The sequence below is a fragment of the Pseudopipra pipra genome, chromosome 3 (genome assembly GCF_036250125.1).
Source record: "Pseudopipra pipra isolate bDixPip1 chromosome 3, bDixPip1.hap1, whole genome shotgun sequence".
Taxonomy (NCBI): Eukaryota; Metazoa; Chordata; class Aves; order Passeriformes; family Pipridae; genus Pseudopipra; species Pseudopipra pipra.
In genome coordinates this window covers 91,189,218-91,217,117 of record NC_087551.1, presented here as the reverse complement: position 1 = coordinate 91,217,117, position 27,900 = coordinate 91,189,218, and the positions used below count along the sequence as shown (strand labels likewise).

The 27,900-nt window shown below is 39.3% G+C and overlaps 1 protein-coding gene across 9 annotated transcripts in view; it reads left to right on the top strand.

Annotated features, from left to right (window-relative positions):
- The window catches only part of LOC135411990 (E3 SUMO-protein ligase ZNF451-like), a 38,210-nt gene continuing 10,310 nt past the window's right edge, over positions 1 to 27,900 (top strand). For 3 of the 9 annotated variants that reach the window (XM_064650286.1, XM_064650287.1, XM_064650285.1), the window contains exons 1-13: positions 141 to 275; positions 1,030 to 1,113; positions 8,841 to 8,924; positions 10,127 to 10,249; positions 11,762 to 11,873; positions 12,452 to 12,602; positions 14,010 to 14,136; positions 15,788 to 15,941; positions 17,905 to 18,052; positions 18,590 to 20,238; positions 21,141 to 21,275; positions 25,105 to 25,235; positions 26,361 to 26,547. In XM_064650286.1, coding sequence (XP_064506356.1) covers positions 156 to 275; positions 1,030 to 1,113; positions 8,841 to 8,924; positions 10,127 to 10,249; positions 11,762 to 11,873; positions 12,452 to 12,602; positions 14,010 to 14,136; positions 15,788 to 15,941; positions 17,905 to 18,052; positions 18,590 to 20,238; positions 21,141 to 21,275; positions 25,105 to 25,235; positions 26,361 to 26,547 — 3,205 coding nt within the window. In that variant the 5' untranslated portion in view covers positions 141 to 155. Of the gene's footprint in view, positions 90 to 140; positions 276 to 373; positions 453 to 587; positions 789 to 1,029; positions 1,114 to 8,840; positions 8,925 to 10,126; positions 10,250 to 11,761; positions 11,874 to 12,451; positions 12,603 to 14,009; positions 14,137 to 15,787; positions 15,942 to 17,904; positions 18,053 to 18,589; positions 20,239 to 21,140; positions 21,276 to 25,104; positions 25,236 to 26,360; positions 26,548 to 27,900 lie in introns of those variants that run through there. The other 6 variants (XM_064650293.1, XM_064650292.1, XM_064650290.1 and 3 more) reach the window with 6 other exon arrangements.

Here is a 27,900-nt window from a genome sequence, read left to right as displayed (position 1 = left end):
CAATGGCCGCCCTTCCTCCTCCCCCTCCCCCGGAAGCGGCATGAGGGTTTTCCCCCTCCGAGCAGGAACTGAATGGAGCGCAACTGAAGGTAAGACCCCGGAGCTGCGGCCGGGGTCCGCGCCATGGCGCTGCCGCGGTGGCGAAGGCACCTGCCATGGGCAACGCGGGGCGCAGTGGGCGGCACCTCCCGCTCCCGGCGAGCCCCGCCGCGCTCCCGCCCCACCCCTGCCCGCCGCGCCGCCCTCGGGCCGCAGAGGAAGCGGGGACACGGCAGGTCGGGACGGTGGTGCCTGCGGGAGGGGGCGGCGAATGAGCGGGGCCGGGGCGGAGCTCGGGGCCGCCGGTTTTAGCGCAGCGCCCGCGGGGCTGTGCCCGGTGAGCAGCCGAACCGTCAGTCCGGGGGGGCCGAACGAAGCCCGCGGGGCGGGGGGGCCCGTGCGGGGCCAGAAACGTGAGTCAGCACCGCCGCCCGCTGGGGCAGGGCTGCCGGGGCCGTTCCGCGCCGTTCGCGGAGCCCCGCCGGAGCTGGGCGGGACGGCGCTTGTTTTGGAGCACGAAGCTCAGCCCTCTGGCTCTGCCGCGGTCTTAGAGCGGCCCGGAGCAGCGGAAACAGCTGCGGCCGCTCGAAACGGCCGAGCTCGCCCGCGGCTGTTACCGGCCCGCCCCGGCTCGGTCGTGCCTCGGAGCCGCTACGCTGAAGCTCAGGCCTCGGCTCTCGCTGGGGTTTCGGCCTTTAAGCATGTTATTGGGATGCTACACTGCAGCGGTGGCTGCTGGAGGAGTATAGGTATTGGTATGCTTTGTAGGTTAAGCCATGTTTTGCATACTTGGAAAAATACAGCAGCGTGGTTCGAGTCAAAGTCGTTTATTGCTTCTTCGGGTATCAGTAATAATTGTCAGTGAATGAGAGACAGGCTTGTTGAGTGCAGATAGACTGTAAAGCCAAAGCAGGCATAAAATGGAAAATGCTGTTTAGTTAAAGAAAAAAAATAAAATGCTGTATCATGTTTTGGTTTCTGTCTGTTTAGATAATGGAGTCTCATAGCTCTGTCAGCCTTCACAGGAGTAAATCACCAGCTTCTGAAAGTGAAGACGAGATTGAGTTTGTTGGAGTAAGTAGATCTTGTACTGGAAGCACACTGCTTGTTGTAATTAATACATTCTCAATAGTCCAGTTAAACAGGAGGGGGATTTTGTTTACTCTGTTGATGGTGATTACATTTTGATGGAAAGCATTACTCTTGCATTTAAAGATAATTTGATTTGTGAACCTCTGTGTCAGATAACAAGTTGATCTTAAAGATTTATGTGCCCTTTCTTGAAAGAGTATAAGATTATGTCAGTTGGTCCTATAGAGAGAATATGGACTGGAGTATCCCAACAGGTCAGTGGGGAATTACAGTGATCAATTACATATATAAGAAGTCACTGTAGAGGACTTTGGTAATCGTTGCATAGCATTTTGCTACATGAATAGTCCCACTTAACTTAATGGAATAAAGCAAAACAATGTTAAAAATACTGTACTTGGTTTAGAAGAAGAGGGAGGAAATTACAGGTTAGCGGCCTTAAACAGTCCTCTCAAGGTGTGAAGCACTCTATAGTAGCTACAGTACAACAGGTAATCTAATACATTCACATAAAACATGTCAGTAACTTCAAGACACTTTTATTTATTGGATGTCCAAGAAAAGCAGAATATTTTCATGCTGCTTGTGATCTGGACTCAATCTGTCATCAGTGAAGTGGTGCTAAATTGCAGGATTACATAGGAACACAGTTTTTTTAGGTTGGGAAAGACTGTTAAGACCATTAACTCCAACTGTTAACCCAGCACTACGAAGTACACCACTAAACCATGTCCCTAATTGACTCAACTGTTAACCCAGCACTGCTAAGTCCATCACTAAACCGTATCCTAGGTGCCACATCTACACATCTAAAGATGTTTTTCCTGAAGGAACAAGTCATATAAATAAGATCAAGTGATTAATTGATGCCAAGATTATTAATGGCTGATTTCCTGTGGATTTGTCTCATTTTTGAATGATTTGCTGAACAATAACTAGATTTTTTTCCTGCTCTATTTTATATGGTGCTTGATTAAAGCCTAGGTTCAATATACAGACTTTTTCTGCAGGGGTGTTTAGATGCTCGAGTACGAAGGATTTTTAAGTAGTTGAATATCTCAGAGACTTCTTAATCTTGTAATTGATTTGGTCAAAATTAACTAGTGAGTTCAAAGTTCATTATATACGTACAAGCATTCATGTGTGTCTGCAGCAGAGGATTTGGGGTGTTGGTAAATGAACTGGCAGTGTGGGCTTGCAGCCCAGAAAGTCAACTGTGTGCTAGGCTGCATCAAAAGCAGCATGGTCAGCAGATCAAAGGAGGGGATTCTGTCCCCTCACTCCACACCACCTGAAGTGCTGCATCCAGCTCTGAGGTCCCCAGCACAGGAAGGACATCGACCTGTTGGAGTGAGACCAGAGGAGGGCCACTAAGTTGATTAGAGGGATGGAGCACCTCTCCTGTGAGGAAAGACTAAAAAAATTGAGATTGTTCAGCCTGGAAAAGAGAAGGTTTCAGGGTGACCTAGTTGTGGCCTTCCAGTACCTGAAGGCAGCCTGTAAGAAGGATGGAAAGGGACTATTTACAAGAGCATGTAGTGACAGGACCAGGGGAAATGGCTTCAAACTGAGAGTAGATTTAGATTAGATATTAGGAAGAAGTTCTTTACTGTGCAGGCAGTGAGGCTTTGCAACAGGTTGCCCAGAGAAGTTGTGGATGCCTTATCTCTGCAAGTGTTCAAGGCCAGGTTGGATGGGGCTCTGGGAAACCTAGTCTAGTGAAAGGTGTCCCTGGCCACGGCAGGTGGATTGGTACTTGATGATCTTCAAGGACCCTTCCAACCCAAACCATTCCATAATTCCTTTATCATCATTGTAAAAGCTTCATTTTCTTCAAACTGGGCAAAGAATGAGGAAGCTGGTATAGCTCGGAATGCATAATGATTGAAGGGCTGCTGGAGCACCAGGAGCAGTAACTGAAAGAAAAGAACTAAAATCAACACTTCTAACTACTTTCTTTTTATTTTCTTGGCTTTGCCTGTCGATAATACAGATCCTTTGTGTGGTCCCAGTGACAGTTGCTTCCAAGAGAGGCTGCTAGATATAAGAAGATGACTGAGCTTAGTCTTTTGCAGGATTTATATCCTGGAGTGAGAAGCTTACTGTTGTCATTGATGAATACATGGGGAAAGGCATATGACCCTGGCCAGCACCTAATGTCAGCAATGTGTCCTCAGATCTCTCCTTTGCTCTGAGTGAGGATGACTTCAGACTTTGCAAAAGGATTTCCAGACTACTTGGCTAGCTTTAGATCATCCTTTCCATGTAATAATGTGTATGGCTGGAAGTGTGTAGTCTCCATAAATGTTGCATGTGGATGCTACCCGATTGCGTCCATGTTCTAAAGACCCAGTGCACAAGATGGTACTGTATAAATTGAATTAGAGAAGCTACTGAGGTATTTCAACCTGTGTTCATTTTAATAGACAACAATTAGTTGTAGGCCATGTGATCTCTGTGTTTTTCTTCCCCCCTTTTTTTTCTTCTTGACAGCTGGGTGTGGTTTTGGTGTGGGTTTTTTTGTTTCTTTGGTTTGGTTTTCCTTGTTTTGTTTTTTTTTTTCCATTTCCTTCACTGTGTTAGGGTGTTTGAGGACAAAAAGTCCTCATTTGATGGAGCAAAGGCAATCTCTGCTGCTGCCAGAGTCTTTTAGCTTTTACAGTCAGTTTAATCCTCATCCAGAAAACTTAAAACTATTCTTACTTAATTTCCCACCTTTTACTTTGTCATTACAATGTATTTTGTCCACTTCATTACATTCTAAGTTTTGCATACCAGCAGAAAAATATAATTTAATCTGCAATACAAGCTGTTATTCCTAGTTTCTTAAGATTGGATGGTCTTGCCCCCATTTTGTTTTCTTGGGAAGGATAAGGCAAGAGTGAAGAAATTCACAGATGTAATGGGGTCTGTAGCACTTAAGTAGATAGATAACTCAAGTTTCCACGGTTTGCACCAAAAGCATTGGACTTCGAGGGAAATTAGTTAATACACCAAATCAAGTGATTCACTAAAATACAGTAGCTACCATTTAAATATTTTGCTTCCTTTCTCCCTGAGATGTTAACTATTAGATATTCAACTGAAGTATTTGTCTCTCTGGCTTTTAGTTGTATTGCAGCAGGAGCTGAATAAAATGGTAGTGGTGTTAGGAAGCATCTCCGAAGTAGAACTTTTATTTTTGCACTCAAGTTAACCAAGGACTTGAATTTTTGTATTTACTAGGTTATAGAAATCAAAACTTTGCAATGTTGGTCAGTTACTCAGTCTTGAAGTTGGACGTCTGTTAGGGCACAAATTTAGAGCACAAATAGTACTACTTGTGTCAATTTTTAAAATTTATTTTATTGTAAACTTGTTCTATGATAAGTGTGTTTACATAGTGTATACACAATTTATGCTCATAAATATTTGTCAAAGATAACTTTGTGGTCGCATACATGAAAGCTAGTTTCATGTTTTCTGTATGCTAGTGTGTGTATAATTATGCAAAAGTTTAATTGTGCTGTTTAAGTAAACTGGGTATTTGGTCTGAATGCACTTAAAGCTAAAAACTGAACAAATAAAACACCTTGCATGATGGACAAGGTGTCTGTTAGCTAGGCCTGATTACCCAAAGACTGAGTGAAATGAGGGAGAGAGAGAAAGAGACCATAGTTTAGGGCTTTTGGAGAAAACTTCTGGAGGCAGTAAAAATGAGCTTCACAGAAGTCCTTGAGAAGACAGTCTTTGGAGATGAATATGAAGCTCCATCTTTACCAGTTGCCAATTAAACAGTTTTGATTATATCAACAGTTAAAATTGGTATTTTGTGTAGCATAGTGAAATTACAGTTTTGTTGATTTAATGCTAATGCTTTCAGGCAAAGCTGTGAATAATAGCAGAGATGCCACAGCTGCCTGGAGACTTAAAAACCTAGAAATTCTTCTACTAACTGAAAAAGGTGCGATTTTTTTTTTTTTTTTGGTAGCTCTGTGGCATTGCTGTTGGTTGGTGAGAAGAGTGGCTTTTGAAGATTATTTAGAGAAGTAATTGAGGAGTGGAGAATGGTTGGGGTGTTTTTGGTTGGTTGGGGTTTTGGTTTTCTTTGCTTGTTTTGTGTTCGGGTTTTGATATTTTTGTTTGTTTGTTTGAATGTGAAGGACGTGCTTACAAGATGTGAAGACTGAGCATATCTTAGTGCTAGTGCATCTGAGTACTTAGTACTTGATGTCTTTCTGGGTGCCAGGTATGCCAGTATAGTCAGCTAGACAGGCCCCAGCTTTCAGCTGTTCATTGAGAGCATGTTGTTTTCCTGTAATCTGAGGCTCTTTTATGCCAAGATACTATTTAGCTGGTGGTGCTAATCTTGTGGGGAGTTACAAAGAACTGGACAAAGCTATCTGATCCACAGTTTCTTAGCTCTCCGATGGTGATGGAATCCTCAGTGTTGGCATTACTATTTAGTTGAACCAGTTGGAAAAAACCAAAGTAATTAAAATTCTCATTACTTTGAATTTGAGGTTCATCCTGTGTGGAGGTGAGCATTATGCAAAAATTGGATAGAAAAAGGCACAGAATTTGATAGGAAAAAAGAACATTTCATGTGTGCAAACAACGTTTAAACAAGTGTAATATTACTTGCATTAAATTTACTGTTCTTGTCATTAGAGCTTCCTAGACTTGAAAGCAAGTTATTCTGCATTTCAGCTGTCAGTTTTGTAAGTTCTATTTAGTTGCTGAACCCAGAGAGTAAATAAACACAAATAGGGGAAATCTCTGCCTTTGAAGAAGGTACAGCTGTTAGGATCAGAGCTGAACATTTCAAAACACATTATTAAGCTGATTGGATAGTCAGGTGATCTGAGTGTGTCTTTGAACTCTTACTTGCTAACAGCTGTTTAATAAAGATTTAATTTCTTAAAAGTTGTACAGAGACTGTCAGTTTCTACAGAAACAAAACTGTAATGGATTTTTTTTGTATTTCATTTAACAACCACATTATGTTTATTTAATCCTAAAAAATTAAGCACTCTTTTGGGGTAATTTGAGGCCTGCAGCTTGATTCATATAAGCTTTTGTTATCTGTCCAAGATATCAATCCTCTTCCTCTGTGGTGATTGTTTATGCCTGGCCAGCTGAACAGCTTTACTGCCTTGAAAGGTGGAACAATGTAAAGAATGAGACGCAGTAAGAGCAGTAGAGAGGATTGCATGCTGCTTTTCTCTCCACTACTTCTCGTGAGGCAGTAAGTCTTCCTAGCCTGCCCTATGTGGTTCGCTGCTAATATCTTGAAGAAACTGCTAAATATGTGGCAGAGATGGTACTGTACCTCTTCAAGAAGTCAGTCTGCTGGGTACTGTAAGTCCTTCTTCTGCCTGGAAAACTTAACTTTCTAAGAAATAAAGCATAAATATGGAGTATATAACAGCTCTGTGGTATCTGCCAGATATATTGCCAGACAAACGGCTAATACTGTAGTTTGGTCAAAAACTCTGTCATGATTTAGGTGGCATTGCATGTACAGATTTAAAACAAACAAAAAAACCCAACAGAAAACCAAACCATCACCCCTGGCATTACAAAAAAAATAAACTTATCTTTGATTTTCATTTATTTACTTTGAAGCTAGATAATAACTTTCAGAATCTGCATCTATGTGCAGAATCTTTCTGTGGCATGTGAAGATTTTAGTTCTCTTTGCCTCTCATTGAAGATACAAACACACATGACCATGGATATGAGTTAGGGTCACTAGGAATATTTTTGTTTGGTGTATGTGGACTTACTCATTCTGTTTCATGTTCGTTATACTGATTATTTAGTTGGCATATGATGATGCTCTAGCATGATGCAGGTTTGGGGTTTTTTTGCATGACATCATGTTATATGGACATAGTGCTTCTTTTTTTGCCTTTAAAAACTGAAGACTTACAGCAGTGAGTATGGATGGAGCTCCACATTATTTAGTACATCTTCTTTAAAAAATTTACAGCCTATGTGCTTAGTTTGGATTGCTGACTCTAGTTTTTCTTCTATGTTTGCTTTTTTATGTTTGTTCCGACATTGTACTCTCTACTGGAAGCTTGTACTAGAAATGGTAAAATTGGTATAATTGGAGACATCCTAAGGAGGAGACAAAACCAGTCAGTAACCTTTAGTGACTCACAGAGGGAATGGAAAAGAGGGACAAAAGATGGGAAATATGCATGCAAAAGAAGCATATGGCTGTCAAGCTAGGAAGAATAGAGAAGACCTGAGTATTTGTTGATAGCCAGGGTTGTTGGGCCTCCATATTCCTGCATGGAGTCCTGACAAGGCTTCCTGGATGTATATCTTTGAAACTGAGTGCTGGACAGACTGTTTGGACATGTGTCTTTGTGCTTCTGAGTATGTGGTGTGAATGGGTAAAATGTGTTTCCTTTTAAGATAAAATGACCTCCCCCTCATTGTGATTCCAATACAGAGAAAACACTTGTGACCTGTCTGTGGAATATCTGCTCAGAGAGGAGTAGTCTTCAGGGCTTAAATGTGTATGAACTGTTTCCCACTTTCTTAATGTTTGAAATGCCCAAGGAGTTTAATTTCTTGTTTATTAGGTCTGGCTGAGATGAAGTTCATTTTCCCCATAGCAGCCCTCACAGTGCTGTGCTGTGCACTGGTGACTAGAAAGGTGTTGATAACACACCAGTGTTTTGGTTACTGCTGAGCAGAGCTCCCTCAGCATCAAGGCATTCCCCAACCTTTCTCCCTCATCAGTAAGCATGGGATGGGCAAGGTTTTGGGAGAGGCATAGCCAGGACAGCTGACCCAAACTGACCAAAGGGATATTTGTACCATATAATGTCTACTCAGTAATAAAAGCTAAGGAAAAGGACAGTGGCATGAGCAACCTGATAAAGTGGGCACCCCTGCCCATGACAGAGGGGTTGGAACGAGGAGATCTTTAAGGTCCCTTACAACCCAAACCATTCTGTGATTTACCATTACATCATTTGTCTTATGGAGCAGCTATTGTGTGTGCTGAAGCCCTTGGGAAATGGCTGGTCGTTGCATGATGATGGGAAGCAGAGAATAAATCTTTTGTTTTCCTTTGCTTCCACATGTGGCCTTTGCTTTCTCTTTAAAACTGCCTTGACCTTGACCCAGGAGGATTTTTTTTCATCTTGTTTTGTCCCCAACCTTGGTCTCCTGAGGAGGCGAGTGATCGAGTGGCTTGGTGGGCACCTGGTGTCCAGCCAAGATTAGGCCATCACGCTTTTGGAATTGAATTTGTGTTTTTAAAAACAAAGCGAAAAAAACTCTGAAAGAAGAAAACATTTAACATTGCATAGTGAAATCTGAGGCTGTTCCTATCTTGGTAACAGGCTGCTACCCTATTACCATTGAATTAGTGGCACAGGTTGAGTATCTTTAAAAATGTAGGTCTGGGTTGATTGAGAAAGTGAAGAATATAATGTTATTAGGCAAGTCCAGATTATTAATTTGATTTTTTTCTACTTGACATCTGTGTATTAGATTATTTTTGAATACTTGTTTGCATGTTTTACCAGTTTTGTGGAATAGTCTGTTTAGTGGAAAAGTTCCCATGCCAGAATTTCCTTTACTGCACTCTCTTGAAACCTTGGTGAAATGCTAATGCTGACAATGTGCTATAATGTATGCAACATTTTATCTCTAAGGACAACAATTCAGTGCTTTTGTGTGTGTGTTTTAATACTTTATTCCAGGAAGGACCTTTAAGACCTGTACTTGAATGTATTGATCTTGTCAGCAGTGAAGATGAAGAACCTAACAGCAGTTCTTATGTTCATGTGAGTATGTTGTAATATATTTTAAGACATCTCAGTTGAATAAAATAATTGCTCTTCTGTATTTTTTCCTATCAGTTACTTTTCACAAAAGCCTTATTAGAGGTATTTTTAACAAGTAATAATTAAATAAATAACATTTAAGTATTTTGGTTTTTTTTTTTCCTACTGTTGAGTGGAAGGCAAGAATGCCAGCACTTCCATTTTTTTCCAGAGCTGTTTTTTGCCTCCTTGAAATGGGCTTGGAACTTTTATTTGTCTTTCAGTCATGTTAGTGAGTGTGTTGAAGAAAAATATCACTTTGCAAGCAGCCTCAGAAGTCTGTGTCCAGTTTCTAGCCTGCAAATGTATCTGGTCTACTCCCAGGCCTTTTCTTTCTAAAATAACTTTTTAAGAAAGATGTATAGGTTGGAGGACCTTATTCCAATGACAGGCTGGTTTTATCTCTGCCTAATCCTTCATAATCCCTCCTAAGACTGTATGAGTCAGAAGCAGGCTCTGTTTATCCCCCGATCTTATTGTGCCTGCTCTGTAGGGCCTTGGAGAGAGGCAGTGATTAACCCTACTGGAGTTGGTTTTGGCAGCAGTAGCCATCTCTTGACTTTTGTTTTACAGTGTTACAGTAGAGGATGTTTGTAATAATACTGGTGCTTAAGGAAAGGTGGATCTTCTGTATATTCACAGGCTGACTCTATGGTGTTGATTGCTAGAGCTAGTTGTGTAATAGGAGCAAATTACAGTGTATGGCCTATCCCTTATGCTAGAAAAAGCTAATGATCTGCCTTTCTGAAGATAGTAGTTAGAGCAATAATTGTATCAGTTCTCAGTTTTTCAGGTGGTCTGCATGTTGGCTTTCAAATCAGTAGATATTTTGTTTACTTACTTAAAATAATTTACTTAATTTTTCATTTGTTGGAGACTTCTAGGACACCCAGCACAATCATCCATGTTCGTCTACTGCTTTGGTGAGGCTAATGTTTATGTTGAATTGCCTTGAATGTGTGGAGAGGAGAGTTGTTTTAGCTGCTTCTTTAATAGAAGTTACAGATGTTGATAAATAGGAAGAGAAAACTAGCAAGGTAGATCATGGAACTTAGGATAAGAATATCTGTACTGAATTATGTCCTGATGCTTGGGCATCACTTTTCACTGTATTAGTGCCTGTTACTTAGTCACCAAATACGTGTTTAACTTTTCAATTGTAGAGACCTAAGCGTAAGGATCACATTGACTATCAGAAAGAACGAGTTGCATCAACCCTGGATCGTCTGGCACGACATGTTGAAGTAGAGAAGCAGCAAAAAGAAGAGAAAAACAAAGCCTTTAAGGTATTGGGAGTATTTTGTTTTGGTAGAACTGCATCATAAAGGCCTTGTAGTCACAAGTGTCTTTGTTTTCACTACTAAATAAATAAAAAGATTGGTGAGCCAGACCTGGAACTAGCAACTAGGCTTCTGTGGCATCATTCGAAACACAATACAGACTTTGTCTCTTCAGTGGCTTTTTACTGATAAATTTGCTAGTCTTATTGCAGTTCCTGAGGATGGGAAAAAAAAAAATTTGTGAAAATCAATGGCAAAAACTTTTTCTCTTGTTCGTATATATAGCAGAGGAACCTTAACATCAGTTACTCTTGCTGAGTAATTGAAAAATAAGAGTTATCACAAACAGCCATGCAGCAAGCCTACTCATTTACTTGTTTTTGACAGATTTTTGGGAAACTGTTTGCCACATTAAATTTCTGTATTGAGTAATATTTTATTATGTGATACAACTTTCTGTGTTTAAGGCATAATTTTAAAGTTGAATCCTGTTAATTGCATTGGGCAGCGATTTGAAAGGCTTGTACTTTCTATTTCTACTACAAACTGGGAGATGCAGTCAGTGGGCTTAATGGAAGGGCTGCTCTCGGTGGGAACCTGGACCGCTTGAAGGAATGGGATTACAAGAACTTCATGAAATTGAACAGGAACAGAGTCAAATTCAGTATTTGTGGAACATGCTGTCTTTCCAACCTAATTTTCTCAACACTTTTAAAATCACATGATTGTACTACAGTTACAGCTTTTTATATTCTACACTAGACTATGCAACTGTAATACAACAGAGTAAAAGGATGTTGGATATAGTCCAAGGTAGCCTTGAAGTCCAGAAGCCTACATCCCTCTCCTGTCTCCTCTATGGAGAATTTGGCAATCTGTTAATGTTTCCACATACAGTTTTCCATGTGTCAAGCGGAGTCAGAGATAACTATGTAGCTTTCGATGTACTTTGAGAATGAAAGCTAAAAAATCCTTTGTTAAAGATGAATATTTTCCTCCTGGGTGGCTCTTTACTCCTCATCAGTTAATGCAACTTGCAGAATTAAATTTAGTTTTCAAAGTGAAGATGCCAGTTTTTTTCCTTGTCAGTGGAACAAACTGGCTCTTTGGTTTCAATAATGATTTTATGCTGCTTGTTTAAAACTTCGTGATTATTTGTTTCTCTTTATAAGATTATAATCTTATGTACACGCTACAGAAACTTCAGTAGTTACAGTAAAAGTAAATTAATTGATGCAGGATGTAGCTCTTGCTTTGGGGGAAAAAATTACTGGTTTTTAAATTTTTTTATTGCCCTTATGTTCTGTCTTTATTGTGGTAAATAGAAATGAATCAAGTTGTAAGATTTTATTTTTCCCCTACTTTAGGCTTCTGTGGATGTGGGTTTTGTTGGTTTTTTGGAGTTTTTTTCCTTGTGTTTTTAGAAACTCATATGTAAGTTTTGGGATACATACCTAATCTTTCATTTTTTTAAAAATAATTTGATCACCACCTTGCCTGGTATGTTTTCTCTCGCAGGAGAAGGTTGATTCCCAATATGCTCACGGGTTGCAAGAATTAGAATTTATTCGGGAACATAGTGATACAGAAGCTGCAAGGTTATGTGTGGACCAGTGGTTAAAAATGCCAGGTAAGAGTAGGAAGCTAAGTTTCAGTGATGGTTTCTAAATCCTGAATTGGAGAACAGAACACGTGATAATTGCATTGAGCTTGCAGGTGCCATGTGCATAACCTAATCCTACAATATTAACTTTGCTAGCATATGGCATTTGAAAGTTCTTAAACACTCATTTCCATAAAATCCATTCTTCTAATGCCTTACTGTTTAGGAAACGTAAGATACAAAATCTAGAAATCACTAAGGCAATGTTAACAATTTTTATAAAAGAAGCTGCTAGGAAGAAAAAATACTACTATTGAACTGCTGCTTAGGAAGATGTCTACATGAGTAAGTGTAATTTCAGGATGTTTAGTGAATTTCAAATAGTACGTCGATGAAGGGTGTGAAAGTGCTTAAAAAGTTACACTGCTGGGAATTGAAGAAAATGAAAGAGCAGACTTCCTGAGTAGGATTGTACATTGTTAGTTTGCTTTTAAGAATCACTGTAACTTGATTTTTAAATGCTTTAGGGGTTATGTGTTATTTTGTTTGTTTTCTTAAGCCTCTATAATTTAGGTTCTGGTTAAGTACATTGTTTTATAACACAGGTCTGAAACCAGGCTCTGTTAATGGTGGAAGAAGGGGTGCTTGTAAGAGGGCAGCTCAGACACAAGTCAACAGCAGTCCCAAACACTGCCCTGTGATGCATTGCAACAGAGAGTTTGATAATGTACATCTTCTTCTAGGTCACCTTCAAAGGTAAGGACATAGTACAAGAGCTCAATGCAAGATATCATAATGAAAGAATATGCTCTAATTTAGGACATCAGCATCAAGTCTACTTTAAACTGCCTGTACTGACAAAGTTCCATTTTGAGAGCCAATTAATATGTTACACAATTTATATAGATGATGTGATGAACTTCATAGGGGGTTTTTTGTTGTTTGGGTTTTTTGGGTGGGTAGGAAAGTTGTTTGGTTTTTTCCATTCAGAATTTATTTCTTGTTGAGCATTTTGTAATACATGGGTTTTTTGAGAAACAAGATTTCTATTCTCCAGTTCTGTAGTATCTTCATTCAAACTTGAAAAAGAGAAAAAGGCTACCTTACACAATTTGATGGTAAGATTAAAAAAAAAAAGAGCCCATAATGAATGGAAAGAGGAACAAGAGCTATAGGTCAGACATCTGTTCATAGCTGATGATGGCTAGTCAGCACTCAGTGTGTCTATGGTCAATCCCAGGAGATACTGTCTTTTAACTAGTGAGTGTGTTTGTGGGGAAGATGGTAAGGTGAGAAGTTGAGGGAAGTGTCATGGATTAACCCTAGTAGGCAACTCACCCTCACACAGCTGCTCACTCACTCATCTCTCTGGGATGGGGAAGAGAACGAGAAGATTAAAAGTGTGAAAACTCTGGGCTGAGATGAAAACAGTTTAATAAGTAAAGCAAAAGCTGCATGCATAAGCAAAGCAATATAAGGAGACAAACAGGCACAGCTTTTTCGTATGTAATAGTTAGCTCGAGTGATGTGTTTGTCTTCCCAGCTATCTCCCCTTCCTCTTCCTTCACCCAGCTTTTATTGCTGAGCACAGTGTCTTATGCTACAGGCTGCCCCTTTGGCCTTTTGTGGTCAGCTGTCCCAGCTGTGTCTCCTCCCAACTTCTTGCCTACCCCCAGCCTCCATGCTGATGGAGTGGTCTGAAAAACAGAGAAGACCTTGATGCTGTGCAGTCACTGCTCAGCAATAACTAAAACATCTCTGTGCTATCAACACTGTTGTTTGTAAATCCAAAACGCAACAGCTGTACAAGCTGCTACAAAGAAAATTAACTCCATCCCAGCCAGAACTAGTGCAGGGAGGTAAAAATAAAAAAAAAATTCCCTCTCTGGGAAATTGAGGCTTTTTTTAGTTCTTGTAAAAACAGTATGGTTCCTCTGCAGACTGACCCTTGTAACAGGTAAGCTGCAGGGAGATTCACCTCTATGCAAGGTATTTCAGCTGATTCAGTTGATGATAGTGGAAGAGAGGAATTTTTATAGTTTAGGTTGATTGGATAAGGGTTTTTGTCCAACTGTTTCAAAAGACAGATCTTTTCTCATTTAGAAAAAAACCCTTTTAACTGTTTAGATGGGATTAGTTTGTTAATTATTTCTTCTTCTCCAGGTTTGATCATTCTCCTTGTGACCCAACTGTCACGTTACGTGGACCCCCAAATAATGCTGTTGCCTGTGTGATATGCTGTGAAAGATTTTCAACCTCTCAGCAGTATAGTGATCATCTTTTATCTAAGGCAAGATCATAAGGATGAGTAACTCGCCTGACTGAATGTAGTAGAGAGTTTTCAAGATGTGTAATTATGCACTGATTTTAGGTTTTTGTTTTCTTTTTTAACCCTCTTTCTCTCACCTCTCTTGTTTTAATCTTAAGACATTTTGTTTTTTTTCTTATTCTGTTGTGTTTCAAACACCTGATGTAGCCTGACAGAATTCTCTTTAGATCTGATCATTAGATTTTACTTTTTGGTATACTTTCGAGAGGACCGTAGTCTTGAGCCTCTTGTCCCTCTTTTGGTGTTGTTGAAAGGTGTTCCCTTTTTTCACATCTTCAAAACTATGAAAGATAAATGCAGCAAGTTAGGATGAAGTAAATAAAGAGAAGCAGCAGAAAGGAGATGGGGGAGGGGGGAAGGAGGCAATAGAATGAGAAAAGAAACTTGGGTGATTTATCTGTTTCCAGTCCCTCCAGTAGAGGTATTTGCTGCTACTCACTAGTTAACTTACAGAAGGGAAAGGATAATCTAGCATTTGAGCTGTGATTTGAATATAAGCTAGTAGTGTTGCTTTTTTGTTGTTGGTTGCACTCTCTCTCTTCTGTTCATAACATGCTACTGTAAAACCTCAGTTGCATAACAGATGCTTAGCTGTTACCTTCTGGGTATGTGGTTTTATTTAGACAATCTGGTATTGAACTGCATAATGGATAGCATTTTCAAAGTTGAATGTTTTAATAACAAGTATTGTTGAGTACTCACTTAGTCTCCAGAAGCTGTGTTAAGTTCAGGGAAGTTGTAGACATTCTGAAAATCAGAATAATTTTAGCTTGTGGTAATAACTCCTGATGCATAGTCATACCTGACAAGCTTGAAAGATTGCATTGTAATTTGTCCCTGCTCTTTTTCCATTGCTTCCAAGTTGGGTGCCTGTGACATGTCCAAGGGCATTAGCAGGAATTTGCAGCCAAGTCTGGGGAAAGGACTGACTCTTGCAGCAGGCAAGAATGAATTACTTTGGTGTGGAAGGATGGGGAGATAATACTAATCAAAGCTGTGGAAGAAAGCATAAGCATATAATGAAGATTCACTGAATGACTTATGAAGGAGCAAGCAAAAAAATATCAGAAGCAAATCTAAAGGATTTTTGCCCTGGAGGCAGAGATCCAGAGTTGATGTAGAAGGCAAGGCAGGTGGAAGGATTTGACTTTTAGAAAAATCATGGACCTGTCAGGCTACTCTGAGGAGCAGCATTTTGAGGAATTGGAAGCTAGCAAGATCTCAGGGAAGAACTGACATCAGGAAAAGCAGCTGCTTTGGTAATAGAAGGAGCTTTTTCTGGGAGCCAGGGTAAAGGGATTAGCTAAGAATTGGAGCCTGTAGTCCCTGGGGAAGGTGCTTGCAAGTGGTGCAAGAAGGGGATGGAGAAGTTGCTGGAGTAGTAAGGATAGATGAGTTGCTGAGTTTAACAATGGAAGTTTGGCCAATCCCTTGTGTCTTGTGAGCTGAAGTGCATAGAGGTAGGCTGTAGATAAACATAGATGTGGTATCTGAAAACTTAAAAGTTGAAAATACTACCACAGAAGGGAGAGTGGAATGGAAGGACATGGGGAAGACTGGGACTGGTTTCTTTGCTTAATTTTTTCCTAAATAGATAATTTTTCTCTTCCAGCTAAATGAAAATGATGGGCATAAAAAAGGTCTCCCTCCACAGCATATTCAGTGTTTTGCATGCCCAAACTGCTTCCTCCTTTTCACAAAAAGCGAAGAGTGTTTGCAGCATATGTCAGGAAAGAAACACTTCCTCCAGGTTTCTCAATTGAATGGTATGTTACTACTAAGTGTACTGCTTTTAATTTCTTCTGATAATTCACCCTTATGATATGAATTGACTTACATTTTTTTGCAGTTTAAAAAAGATTAAGGTTTTAAAGTTTGTTTTTAATGAATTGTTATTTTTCTTTTAAGGTCTTAAATTTGGTGCTTTGAAATTTGTATTTTTGTGTAGAAATGATTCCTCCATCACACTTGCTGTAATGAGAAGCCATCAGGGCTCTCATATATGCTTCTCATCCTCCAGTGACTCTGTGCAACTGCTGTCCTGAATAAGTTTACATTTAGCATGTTGATAGAGACTTGGACCAAAACAAATAAATTTCTTTTTCAGTTCCAGTGAGACTGGCTGTGGAGTTCCTTCCCTTTACTGTACTGTCTGTAGTCTGCTTGGAGGCTATTGTCAGTGTCCTTGGCATTGCTGGTGACAAAGACCTGTGAAAATTTCTTCTCTGTATATTTGCAAATTTAGCCTGGTTAGTTGGGACAGTGCTGCTGGTCTGATGGCTTGCACTGACTGCATTGCTGCTGAAGGCTGAAATACTGGTTATGTTGTGAGCTGGTAACATCCAGAACCACTCTTAAAAGGAAATACCTGTCTGATCCTGGGCTTGAAAACAGGGTTAATGCTTGTCATAGCTACGCTGACTTTTTATTTCTGGCATAAGCAATAGGCATTGAAGCATTTACTTTAATGTTAGCTAAATGGCTGAAGCAGTTGACATATAGGTGGAGTTGACTTCTTATGCAGGAAGTGGCCGTATTTTAGACACTGTAGGTTTCAGGATAAGCCTGTGTGGCCAAAAGGATTGATACAGTTATTTCTCATCTTCATAACTATATCTTTGACTTCTGCCCTCCCCCTGAGTGGCTGCAGGAAGTGTGCAGAAAAGACAGGCTTTGAAGGCATCGTGCTGCAGGTTGAGTCAGTATTGCAATCTTCATGGAAGTGACAGTCATCTGCATGGTTATATGTTCTCTTATGTATTGAAGATCTAATGTACTTTTTTTTTCAAATAGGTTATTAATTCTGAATGTGATGCCTGCAGATACTTTTAAATTCAAGTCATAGATTTTAAAAGAGATTCCTGGTGAGCTATTGCTTTGAAAAGATTAAAAGCACAAGTTAGTGGATTTTTTCTTTAGAGGTGGATAGTTCTTAGCTCAGAACAAAAAATCGAGTACTCCAATTTTTCCTTTGCGTTAGTAGGTCTTCATGATTAATAATTACCAGCATGGTCTAAGATCTGCCAGTGAAATTCACTAAAAGGCATAACCTCAAATTACTGCCTGCTGATCATCACATCTTACTAAACAGAAAAATCAAAGAGAATTTGCCTCCTAAGTTGCAGAACATGAACAACATTTAATCCATAAGCCGTTCCCCATTCTCTTTTCAATAGAATTTTTTTATTCTGATGGTATCTGAATTTAGATATGGAGCATGTACTCTGAACAACAGAAAGTCCTGCATCTAAGAATGTAAGAATTAACACTAAAGATGGGAAAGAGAGAAAGAGATGGTCAGAGTATGTGGGAACTTGTTAAATGAATTGTGTGCTTTTTTTTTCTTTTTTTAAGCACTCTGTGGCTTAAAAGAAAATTATATGTGGTAAGAGTAGACAGCTGGTCATAGATGGAGTGAAAGAAGGTCAATAAAAAGCTTTCTAAGAGACATATCTGACCTGATGTTGTAGAAGAGGAGAAGGGAAGTAGAGTCAGTCACTGAGTATGAAAAAACAAGATCCAAACAGATTTGGAAATGAGATTGTCACAGAAATTTAAAAAATTCAGTCTTTTTAGTTAAAACTTCCATAGCACAGTTACTGTGGGCCAGCCGACACATGATAATTTGCTTTCTGAGCCGTGTGACAAAGAAGTAACAACAGTAACTATGTCATCAGAGAGCTGAAATACTTTGAAAGAACTTGCACTTTCTACCATTCCATTTTATAGATGAAATGAAGACTGGCCATCCTCTACCTTTTCCAACCTATGCGAAGAACCTTCTGATATCTCTGTGCAAAGAGGTCCCCTTCCAAGTGAAGTGTATATCCTGCTGCAAGATACTACGATCGCATATGGAATTAACGGCTCATTTCAGGTTTGTGAAAGACAGCTGCTTTTATATTGTGAACACTCATAGATCAGTGACAGATAGGCAGATGTGTTTTTAGTGCTCCTAGTGGATTTCCAGGCAAGTAGGGCCATCTGAATGTTGACTTCCTGAGTAAACTATCAAAAATGTGCCTTTCTTCATGTCTTTTACCCCACACTGCAGAATGCTGATCAATGTCAGGATCCTTTTTGTATTTTCTGTAACAGAACAACAGAACTTGGTGTCTGTTCTGCTGTTTGTAAGTTGACACTTTGATTTTGAAAATGTACGGAGTCAACAACATAACCGTCAGTCTTAATGCTGGCTTTGGAAATTAGCACCTAATTCTCTTTGAAGTGCAGAGACCAGATACACATTGCATGGTTTCGTTAGCAAGCTAGTAGGTGGGTTAAAGTATACAGAGGACACTATTTCCATGCACTGATTGCTGTAGCTACTAGGTAATATTTTGAAGTACATCTGAAAGTTTAAAAATGTTTCAAGTTATGATATAACTTCTTTATGTTTTTTAATCCGCTCTAGAATGCGTTGTCATAATTCTGGGCCTGTGGCACTGTCGAAGAAAAGCATCTCCCAAGTTGCAGAGATATTTAAAACAAAAGGTTACTGTGAGAACTGTGATGAACTGTTTGCTAATAAGAATCAGATAACCCAACATAAACAAACCACTCAACATAACATTAGAGTTTTTACTACAATGGAAGAGTCCATCCTGATGTTCTGTCATATCAATGGAAAACAGAAAAATCAATCTTATTTGTGCCATATTGTGGATAGGTCAAGACCTCTGCTTAAAAGACATTTGACTTCAAATGAGTCTGCCAGTAAAATGGGGGCTACACCTTCAAAAAGGAAGAGTGATTTAAAAGATAACAATGAAGATAATGTAGCAAACCAAAGTCAAGGTAGTGCTTACAAAGTAAAAGCCTGGTTTTGTGAATGCCTTCAAAAGTTTTTTACAGAAGAGTTAGTAGAAAATCACATTTTATCAGCAAATAGGATCTGTCACAAGTGTGCTGTGTGTGGAAAGCTTGCTGAAAATTCAAGCATTATCCGCCTCCATATGAGTCGATTTCATGGAGGAGCACACTTGACTAATTTTCTTCTCTGGTGCAGAGCGTGTTCTGCAGATCTTAGAGAAGAGGATATTATGGGACATATAACTGAATTTCATGGTGGACATAGTTACTATTATGAGCAAGATGTAGAAGATGAACCTATGCCATGTGCTTCTGACACAGCATGCATTTCTGCAGGTGAAGATAAAGACTGCATTTCTAGCCCTATGGAAGTCTCCCCTGAAAGAAGTCCTATCGTGGGAAAATGGCAGTGCCGCATTTGTGAGGAGATGTTCGAGTCTGAAGAGAGCGTTAAACAACATTGCATGTCCTTAGAAAGCCATGCATTTCACAGGTACTCCTGTGGCTTATGCAGAAATCACTTTCGGAAAGTAGGAACGCTGGAGCGGCACTTCCAAGAGCATCATAATCAGGAGACACAGACTAAATATTTCTGTGGCCTTTGTGGTCATCTCTTCTTTGACACAGAAGAAGAATTTCTAATCCATTATACGGAGATTCATAGCACGGACTATACATTTGTGCCTGAGCAGATGGAAGTATCAATAAAAAAAGAGGAGGACTTCCTCCCAGTCGAACAAGGAGACCTTTTAACCTGTGGTTGCCGGACAACTTATGTCTCCAAAATAAACAGGAAAAACGATTATGAGAAGTGTCAGAAAGCCATGCTGGAAAAAGGAAACTTATGGTTTCGATGCTGCTTGTGTTCTGCAACGGCACAGAATATTGCTGATTTGAAGAATCATCTCAAGAGTCACACGTCACTGAAACCTAAGGGAGAGATGTATGTTGTTAGATGTGCTGCATGCAACAAAAACTTTAATGATCTTCCCAGTGCACATCAACACTATCACATGAAACACTGCTTCTTGCAGAAACCTAATATATCAAGTCTTGCATCAGAATCAGACAACACAGTATTCAAGTTCACAGCAAGTGGGGCTTGTCAGGTCAGAAAACCTCACAGGCTACAACTTCAAGCATCTCCATTGAAAACTCAGGACAGACCACAGTTGTCTCCTCTGCAGAGACCAGTAGAGCAAAGGAAAGAAAATAATGAGGACTTGGCACACGCTGAAGAACTTAGTGAAAGTATGTAGAAAACTACTTTAAACATTAGAAAAATATTATTGTCTTTAATGCACTCTGTTTCAGTGTCAGTCCTGAGACTGAAACATTTAGTTTTCTAATTAGTTTGGAGCATAATTTGGTGTTAAAAGGAAGAGGACAATCAAGGACCTCAGCTTGAGATCCAATGTGTAGAAATCTAAAAGTGATCTATAATACATGTTCAAGAGAAACTTGTATAAATATTTATAATCCTGGTAGTGCTTTCTGTGTGGGCAGTCCTGTTATATCACCATCTCCTCAGTTTTCTTAGCTTGCCAAATAGCAATATCTGCTGAGAATTTATATTCTCAGTATGTAGTGTGTTTTTTTTTCCTTGAACATGCAATTTTTTTCTTTAAGTTCATGATCACTTTTAAGAATGACATCAAGTATGCTGAAGGTGTACCTTGTGTTCAGAAGTTGAAAGTGTTTCTTAATTACTAGTGGTGTCATAATACTTTTGATTAAGATGTTGACCTTTATGTTAGATGTACAGCAAAAAGTACATACCTAAATGTTTTACATGCATGTAAGCAATGGAATGTCACAGAGACTTGCCATAGTTGGGGGTGCACAGTTGAATATTAAATGCACTATTAAAATGTCTTGGTGCAGGACAACAAGCTTTCTGTGCTTACCACAAAACTATCCAGCTCTACAGCATCATATAGCCAGATGCTGCTTTTATGTCTGATTTGTGCATGATTAAATGCTAATTCAGTTGATTTTAAAATCTATGCAGTTGCCAAATAGGACCATGTTTTGTAACTTTGCTTACGTAACAGTCGAATATGTGAATTGTCAGAAGTGTGTCTCAAGTTGATGTGTGTTGATTGACCAGAAAGTCAGGTGAATTTTAAATGTGTTTTTTATCCCGTTGATAGATGGTGAGCTTCCTGATCTTGACTACCTGAGTACCATGACTCACATTGTGTTGGTGGATCTGGACAACTGGGGAAGCTTTTTCACACAGCTGCCAGCTAACCTGAACCAAGGGACATTTATCTGGGGCTTTCAAGGTAAAAAATGTTTGAAGGAAATTGGAAGATAAGATTAACAAGTCTACACATTTACTTGAGCAGAGATTCCTTGAATCTGAGAAAATTAACAGGAGCAAGCAGCCACTAAGGCTTCTTAAGTTGCAGTGGCCCAGGCACCATGTAACAGAAATGTTCTTGAACTTCTTAAACTCAGCCTTAACCTCCACTGCTCTTACTATTCCGTGTAGATTACTCAGAGATTACTTTAACTCCCAAGTCCTTCTTATAATGCTGCTGCCCTTTTGGTGATCTAGTGGTTAGGATGCGGCGCTCTCACCATCGCGGCCCAGGTTCGATTCCCGGTCAGGGAACCCCTCCGGGCAGATGGAGCTCGTCATCCCTGTAAGGCCATCCATCTAAGAGAAGGTCGCTCTAAACAAACCTACTGTCCAAGCTTGCTCGGCCCTGGCAGATGAACCTCAGGATTAAAGGGTGGGCTCAGTTCATCACACACTGTGTCTCACCTAAAAAATTCACTGCGCAGGCTCGAAGGGTAATGACCTTTCCCAAATCTTCATTCGCGAAGACTGGCCATGATGAGTTCTAGAAGGCATGATTTTGCATTCTTAGTCTTATTAAATTTAGTTTAGTACAGGGCGATTGATGGAACTCACATTGTCATGAGTTTCACAGAATCATAGAATGGTTTGGGTTGAAAGGGAAAATGATCATATCATTTTGCAGAGTCTGCCAATAGCATTCCTTTACCTTGATACTTTTGCTTACCTGACTGGTTTTGAACCAACTTCTTGGCCACCTCATGGTTTTTTTACTGGTTTTCTCTGTATCTGCCTTTATAGTTATTTTGCCTGTAGTACCTTGAATTCTTCAGTAAAGTCTAGATAAGGGATGTTTTCAAAATATTTTTTGCCTGAAACACAGGTATCATCCTAACAGACTTGTAGGAATTGTCGGGTATGTTTTATACTTGGTAAACACCATTGCATTGCACTTCTTTGCTTAGTGTTTTTGAGTATCTCTTCCTTCAAAAGATAATCAAGAACATCCTGGAAGCTGAGAGTTGTCATGCTGCTCAGGTTGGACAGAAAGGCCTGTTGATGCCTGGATCAGTCTTTTTTCCCTCTTAGAAACAGGTTTTCCAGTTAGCTGATAAAGGCAGAGCAAGTATGGCTGTTAATGTAAAGTGTTAGTTGTTCAAACAGTCATCTGTGCTCCTGGACCTGTAGCCTTAATATCTGGTTGTTAGGAGTTCTGGGAATGAATCCTCTGGTCTTCCCTGTTAAAGCAGGTTATGCTCCTGAGTTTTGTGTTCTGCTCAGGCATTACTTCTGTATCACTACCTGTATTACCATTGCCTAGCCCTTGACCTTTCTGTAACAGCATTCTTGTGCACATGCAAGCCACATAAAATTGTGATTTTGAGGATTTATTTCATAGAATCATAGAATGCTAAGGGGTTGGAATGAACTTTAAAGATCATCTATTATAAAAAATTACTTAGTTAAGAAAAATTTTTCACAGTTATGTAAAACTTTCCCCATGTGAATTCAGACATTGGCTTTCAGTCATACTTTGTTATTCTGTCTAATTTACCTGAAACTAGTTTGTTTTTAATTGACTTAAGCTCGTTGTTATGACTTCTGTGCTCTTACTATTTTCCAAGGTTAAAATGCTGTTTTGATTCAGTAAGAAAAAATTGTTTGAACCCAGGGATGTCTGAGCTGTATTGTTGTCAGAAATTTCTCTTCTCTGACTTAAGGAGAAGTAATCATAGTACAATCTTAGTGTTACTAGTCTGTTGTCAGGAACTTCTAGTATTAATGATACTCTTACTGAAAGGTACCTTTGTGCTAGTTAAGACTCTGTGCCCAGAGATGTTCCAAACACAGGTGCCTGATGGCACAGCACAGCCCACATTAGCACCACTCAATGTCTTACTTTTGGACAGGTTCGCTGCATGCACACTGCCTCCTGGGAATGGCCCCTGATGCACCTGAACTGAAAAAACATACTAAAGAGTTACTTGTGATTAAAAAGGGCCATATTAATATTAGAGAAGAATTTAACAGTTTATTAGTGACAATTATATTGTTTTGGGGCCTGGGAGCACTAAGTCTCCCAGGCACATCTGGATTTATTGTTGTAGATACCCTCTCATAATAATAATGGTTTACTCAGTTACTTGAGGCATGCTAGTCTTGTTTGTTTAGCCTATGAAAATATAGCAAACGTCCTTGTCTCTTCTATTTTTTTTCCTGCATTTCCCGAACAACATTTCTGAATTTTTTAATTATTATTTTTATATGATAAATCTACATAATTTCTGTTATTCCTATTGCTAGTACACCCTTAGCTTTGCTTTGAGTTCTTTGCATGGTTTCTGTCTTCAGATACTCAGTTGTCTTCGTCCATTTGTCAGCTAACAAATAAAGAGACTAAATACAGTTCTGTCATTGTTTTCAGTTGTCCTGGTCAAATGCTTATGTTGTACATTTATGCAGCCAAACCCTAGGTTTGGTGATTACAAGTCTTTCCCAAATAGCAGTGACTGAGACTGTCACAACAGATTAGAACAAGCTGTAAATAGCATTTTTTTCTCATAGATAGATACCACTAAATCATTTCTGTGTGGACTCTTAATAAATCTTTATCTTCGAGATCATTTTTTATACCACCTTCTTGCCATTAGGCTGGAAAGGGTGAAAAAAACCCAGGAGAAATCTACTGAGGAATGCTTTTGTTTGTTGGACTGGGAGTGGCCATGTTGACATACACCATCCTCTGCAGCTTGTGTACTTGAGCCTTAGTTTCCCATGTCCTCCTGTGAAGTGCCATCAATGACTGCTTTCATTTTTCATTCAAAATCCTTTCTTACATCCAGCCACTCTATCAGCTGGCAGATAAAGCAACACTTTTTCCTCCCCTTTGCAGAGCCATTATTTCTTAGCAACTGGGAATATTATGAATTTTTTAGTTGCTCTCTTCAAATTGTCCTTTCATTTGTTTGCCTTTTTATGGTATCATAGTAACTGCAAGCTCCTCTGGTTTTCCCTCTCTGCTTGAAAGACTTCCTGCTTCTTTCCTTTTCCTTGCAACTTGTTTCAGCCTGGTATTGGTTTTGTTTGTAGCAGACAACATTACTCAGCTCGTCTTTATTATCCAGATATTTTCTTAGCCAGTAACTACATGTTTTAGGATACTGTTGAGAAAATTTCTGCACTTTTTTCCTAGTTGTAGCTTCATTTTGCTTATCCTTGACTGCATCCAAGGGTTTATTAGGACTCTAGCATTTGTTTCAGCTGTTGTTCCAGTTCTTGGACCTTCTTTTTAAAGAGTTCTGATGTGTCAGGCATAGCGTATGTACATATATATGTACATATATATATATATATATAGCATATATCTATAACTCCTGCATTACAGGTTTCCCTAAGAGAAGCAGTTCTGTTACTTGTACTATGTTCCCAGAGTTCCTTTGCTTCTGCACATTAACCGTAACTGTGCTTCAAACTGGAAAAAAATCCACATCCCTGAGTCTAAAAGCAAATGATATCTAGAAGATAAGTTTTTCAGAATTAAAACAAAAAAATCATACAAAATTGAATGGGTAGTATCAGGCTAGCTACTTTTTTTTTTGGCTTTCTAACTAAAGAACAAGGGGGTTGGGGGGATTTTGGATTTTTTAGCTTTCATATTGGTCAAAATTGAATTCTGCCTTTAAAGACAGATTTATCTGTGCTTTTACCTTCTTGCACTCTTAATTTATAGAGTGCAAACAAACCCATGGTTTGTTTGTTTTTCATGTTTGGTTTTTTTATTATTAATTTTATTCCTCTTCACTGTTTAGGAGGATACAGCAACTGGAAACCTCCAGTGCAGTGCAAAATTTACAATTATCTTAAGAGGATTGGATGTTTCTTTCTTCATCCACGTTGCGGTACCAGAAGAGAAGCAGCAGACTTTGCTCTCTGTGTTCATGTAAGTTAGGGCATACTGTCTTTATTGCTATGTCTCTGTACCCAGAGGAGAGTGGCAGATGATATCAGCTATTGGTGTTAAATACTAATTGCAGGTGAGATTCTTAGGTTCTTTTCATGATACTTATGTGTCCACTATAAAGAATGATAAACCTGTCACTGGATTGAGTAAAGGCAGACAGTTGAGAAGTGATTTAAAAGTTAGCCCAAATAGGACATCAGTCTGTTGTGGAGAAGAAGGCGAGCTGCTTATGCAGAATTAAAAAAACCCTACAATTCTTACAGTTTCTGTTTAACTCCTGCCTCTCTCTCCAAGTAACCCAAATGTTGGGCCATCTTTACAGTGGAGTTGAATGGGTGCCGGTTTCACAGACTCTGTTGAGCTGACAAGCAGTGCCTCTGTTCAGTAGACCTTGGACTTTGGCAAGATTGGGGATGTGCAGGTGAAAGACAGGAACCTGGGATACCACGGGCACTTAAGTTCTTTATATAGAATCATAGAATCGTTAAAGCTGGAAAAGACCTTTAATATCAAGTCCAACCATGAACCCAGCACTACCACCGTGTTCACCATTAAACCATAAGTGCCATACCCACAAAATTTTTGATCACTTCCAGGGATGGTGACTCCACCACTTCCCTGGGCAGCCTGTTAAAATGCTCGACAACCGTCTCAGTGAAAAAAATTTTGTAATATCTAACCTAAACCTCCCCTGGTGCAGCTTGATGCCATATAATGCTTTATCAGTTAGATAAAACTATTAATATCTAATTATATAAGCACATTTTGCAACAGTGATTTTGTTACATTACACTTTCTATGTTATTCTTAAAATGCTCTGCACAGATGACTAATTTTATGTGGAGATTGTTCTAAAATGCTGCTTTTTAGGAATTTGTTCCATACTCTGTACTGTTCTGGTAGCCATTACCTGTATCTATTATTGTATGTAGAGAAGAAATGCAGGATCAAACTGTTGAAACGGTACCTTTCACAGTGGTATAACGTGGCTTGGATCATAAAAGCAGGAGTAAATTGCTGTAGAAAGCAATGAAGACCTATCTTGCACAAAGCTATGCCACGAGAGAAAAACATGATCTCAGTTCAACATTTGTTTCCCTACAGGCTGGTCGTCTGGATGAGCACCTGCCCAAGCAAATTCCTTTCACTGTACTTTCTGGAGACAAAAGCTTCCTGGAACTGGAAAACCAATTTAAGATGACCCAGCGGTCAGCTTGCATCTTAAATCCTCACCACATTGAAGGAGACATGATGTGTGCCTTGCTAAACAGCATTTCAGATACCACAAAAGGTAGAAAGTAAATATTAAACACAATTCTTCCAGTAAACTGATAGTTCTTTCCAATAAAAGACTTGAATCCTTATGCTGGTAACACAAGCTGTTGCTTGATGCTTCTTACATTGTACTGGAATTTCAATGAAATATAGACCAGAAAACCATTTTGCTTGGAGAAAGTTTTGAAACTAGACTTAATTAAGCATTTTTATTCAACATAACAAACTCTATCACCCCTGTATTCTTTATTATAGTGAGAGACAAACTGTTGTTTGAGTCAGAACACTCCTTTCTAGTTAAAGAGAAGCTCTTTAGAGTACTCTTGTGTGCACATTTGTCAATTTGTACTCAAATCTGCTTAGCTTGATTTGTTCTGGGTCCGAAACAAATGTGACCCTGCTAGAGCATCGTTATTTCTCAAAATATTTCTGCCTATTTTAACTCTGTTCTCCTGGCTACTTCCTGTTATGTGACAATTGTCTTCACTGGCACATGACTCACACATTCATTTGGAAAAAAAAAATTCACTGGATGTTTTGAAGTTCTCTAAAATGCCAGATCCTAATGACACACTGAAACGATCACATTGGTTTTATATGGGATAATCAAAGATGACTGAGCCAGCTCATTTTCATGCAAAGGATACCAGAGCTGAGTTTTAATACTTGTCAGTATTTTAAAATATTTTGATATTTTCCTAGAAGACCTGACATTTCTCTGTAGACATGTTATTGCTTTTCCTGGCTCTTGTTTTATTTCTGTGGGGTTGTAAATTGTGGGCATATTACAGAAAGCTGTTTCTGAATTAGCCATAACCTTTTTCTGAAAAAATACACTGCTAGTCCTGATACAGGTTTGTGAGAGCTATCACATTAAGTGGAGTGAATGGTGAAATTGGCATTGATTGAATAAAGGGAAGAAGAAAGATAGGATAACAGTTTCCTGAAAAAAATTGTTTGTGGTGAGCTGGAATTGATTTAGGTGCTTTTGATACAGAAAAGGTGCTTATAGACTTTTCTGGCCACCCCAAACATTTGCAGATCTAGATTTTTCAGCTGGATAATGGAGATATAATTCCCAGCCAGAATCAGCCATACCAGTAAAATTCCTTGGTGTAATTAATTACAGAATTGTCACTTTTGTTAGTGCAGTTCATTTTCTCAAGGGGGAGGGGTTATCCATAAAGCTACACTTCCCCTGGTATCAATACAGGCTGGGGGATGAACTGATCAACATCAACCCTGCTGAGAAGGACGTGGGGGGCAGTGCTGGTTAACGAGAGGCTGGACATGAGCTGGCAATGTATGCTCACAACCCAGAAAGCCAACTGTATCCTGGGCTGCATCCCAAGAAGCATGGCCATCAGGT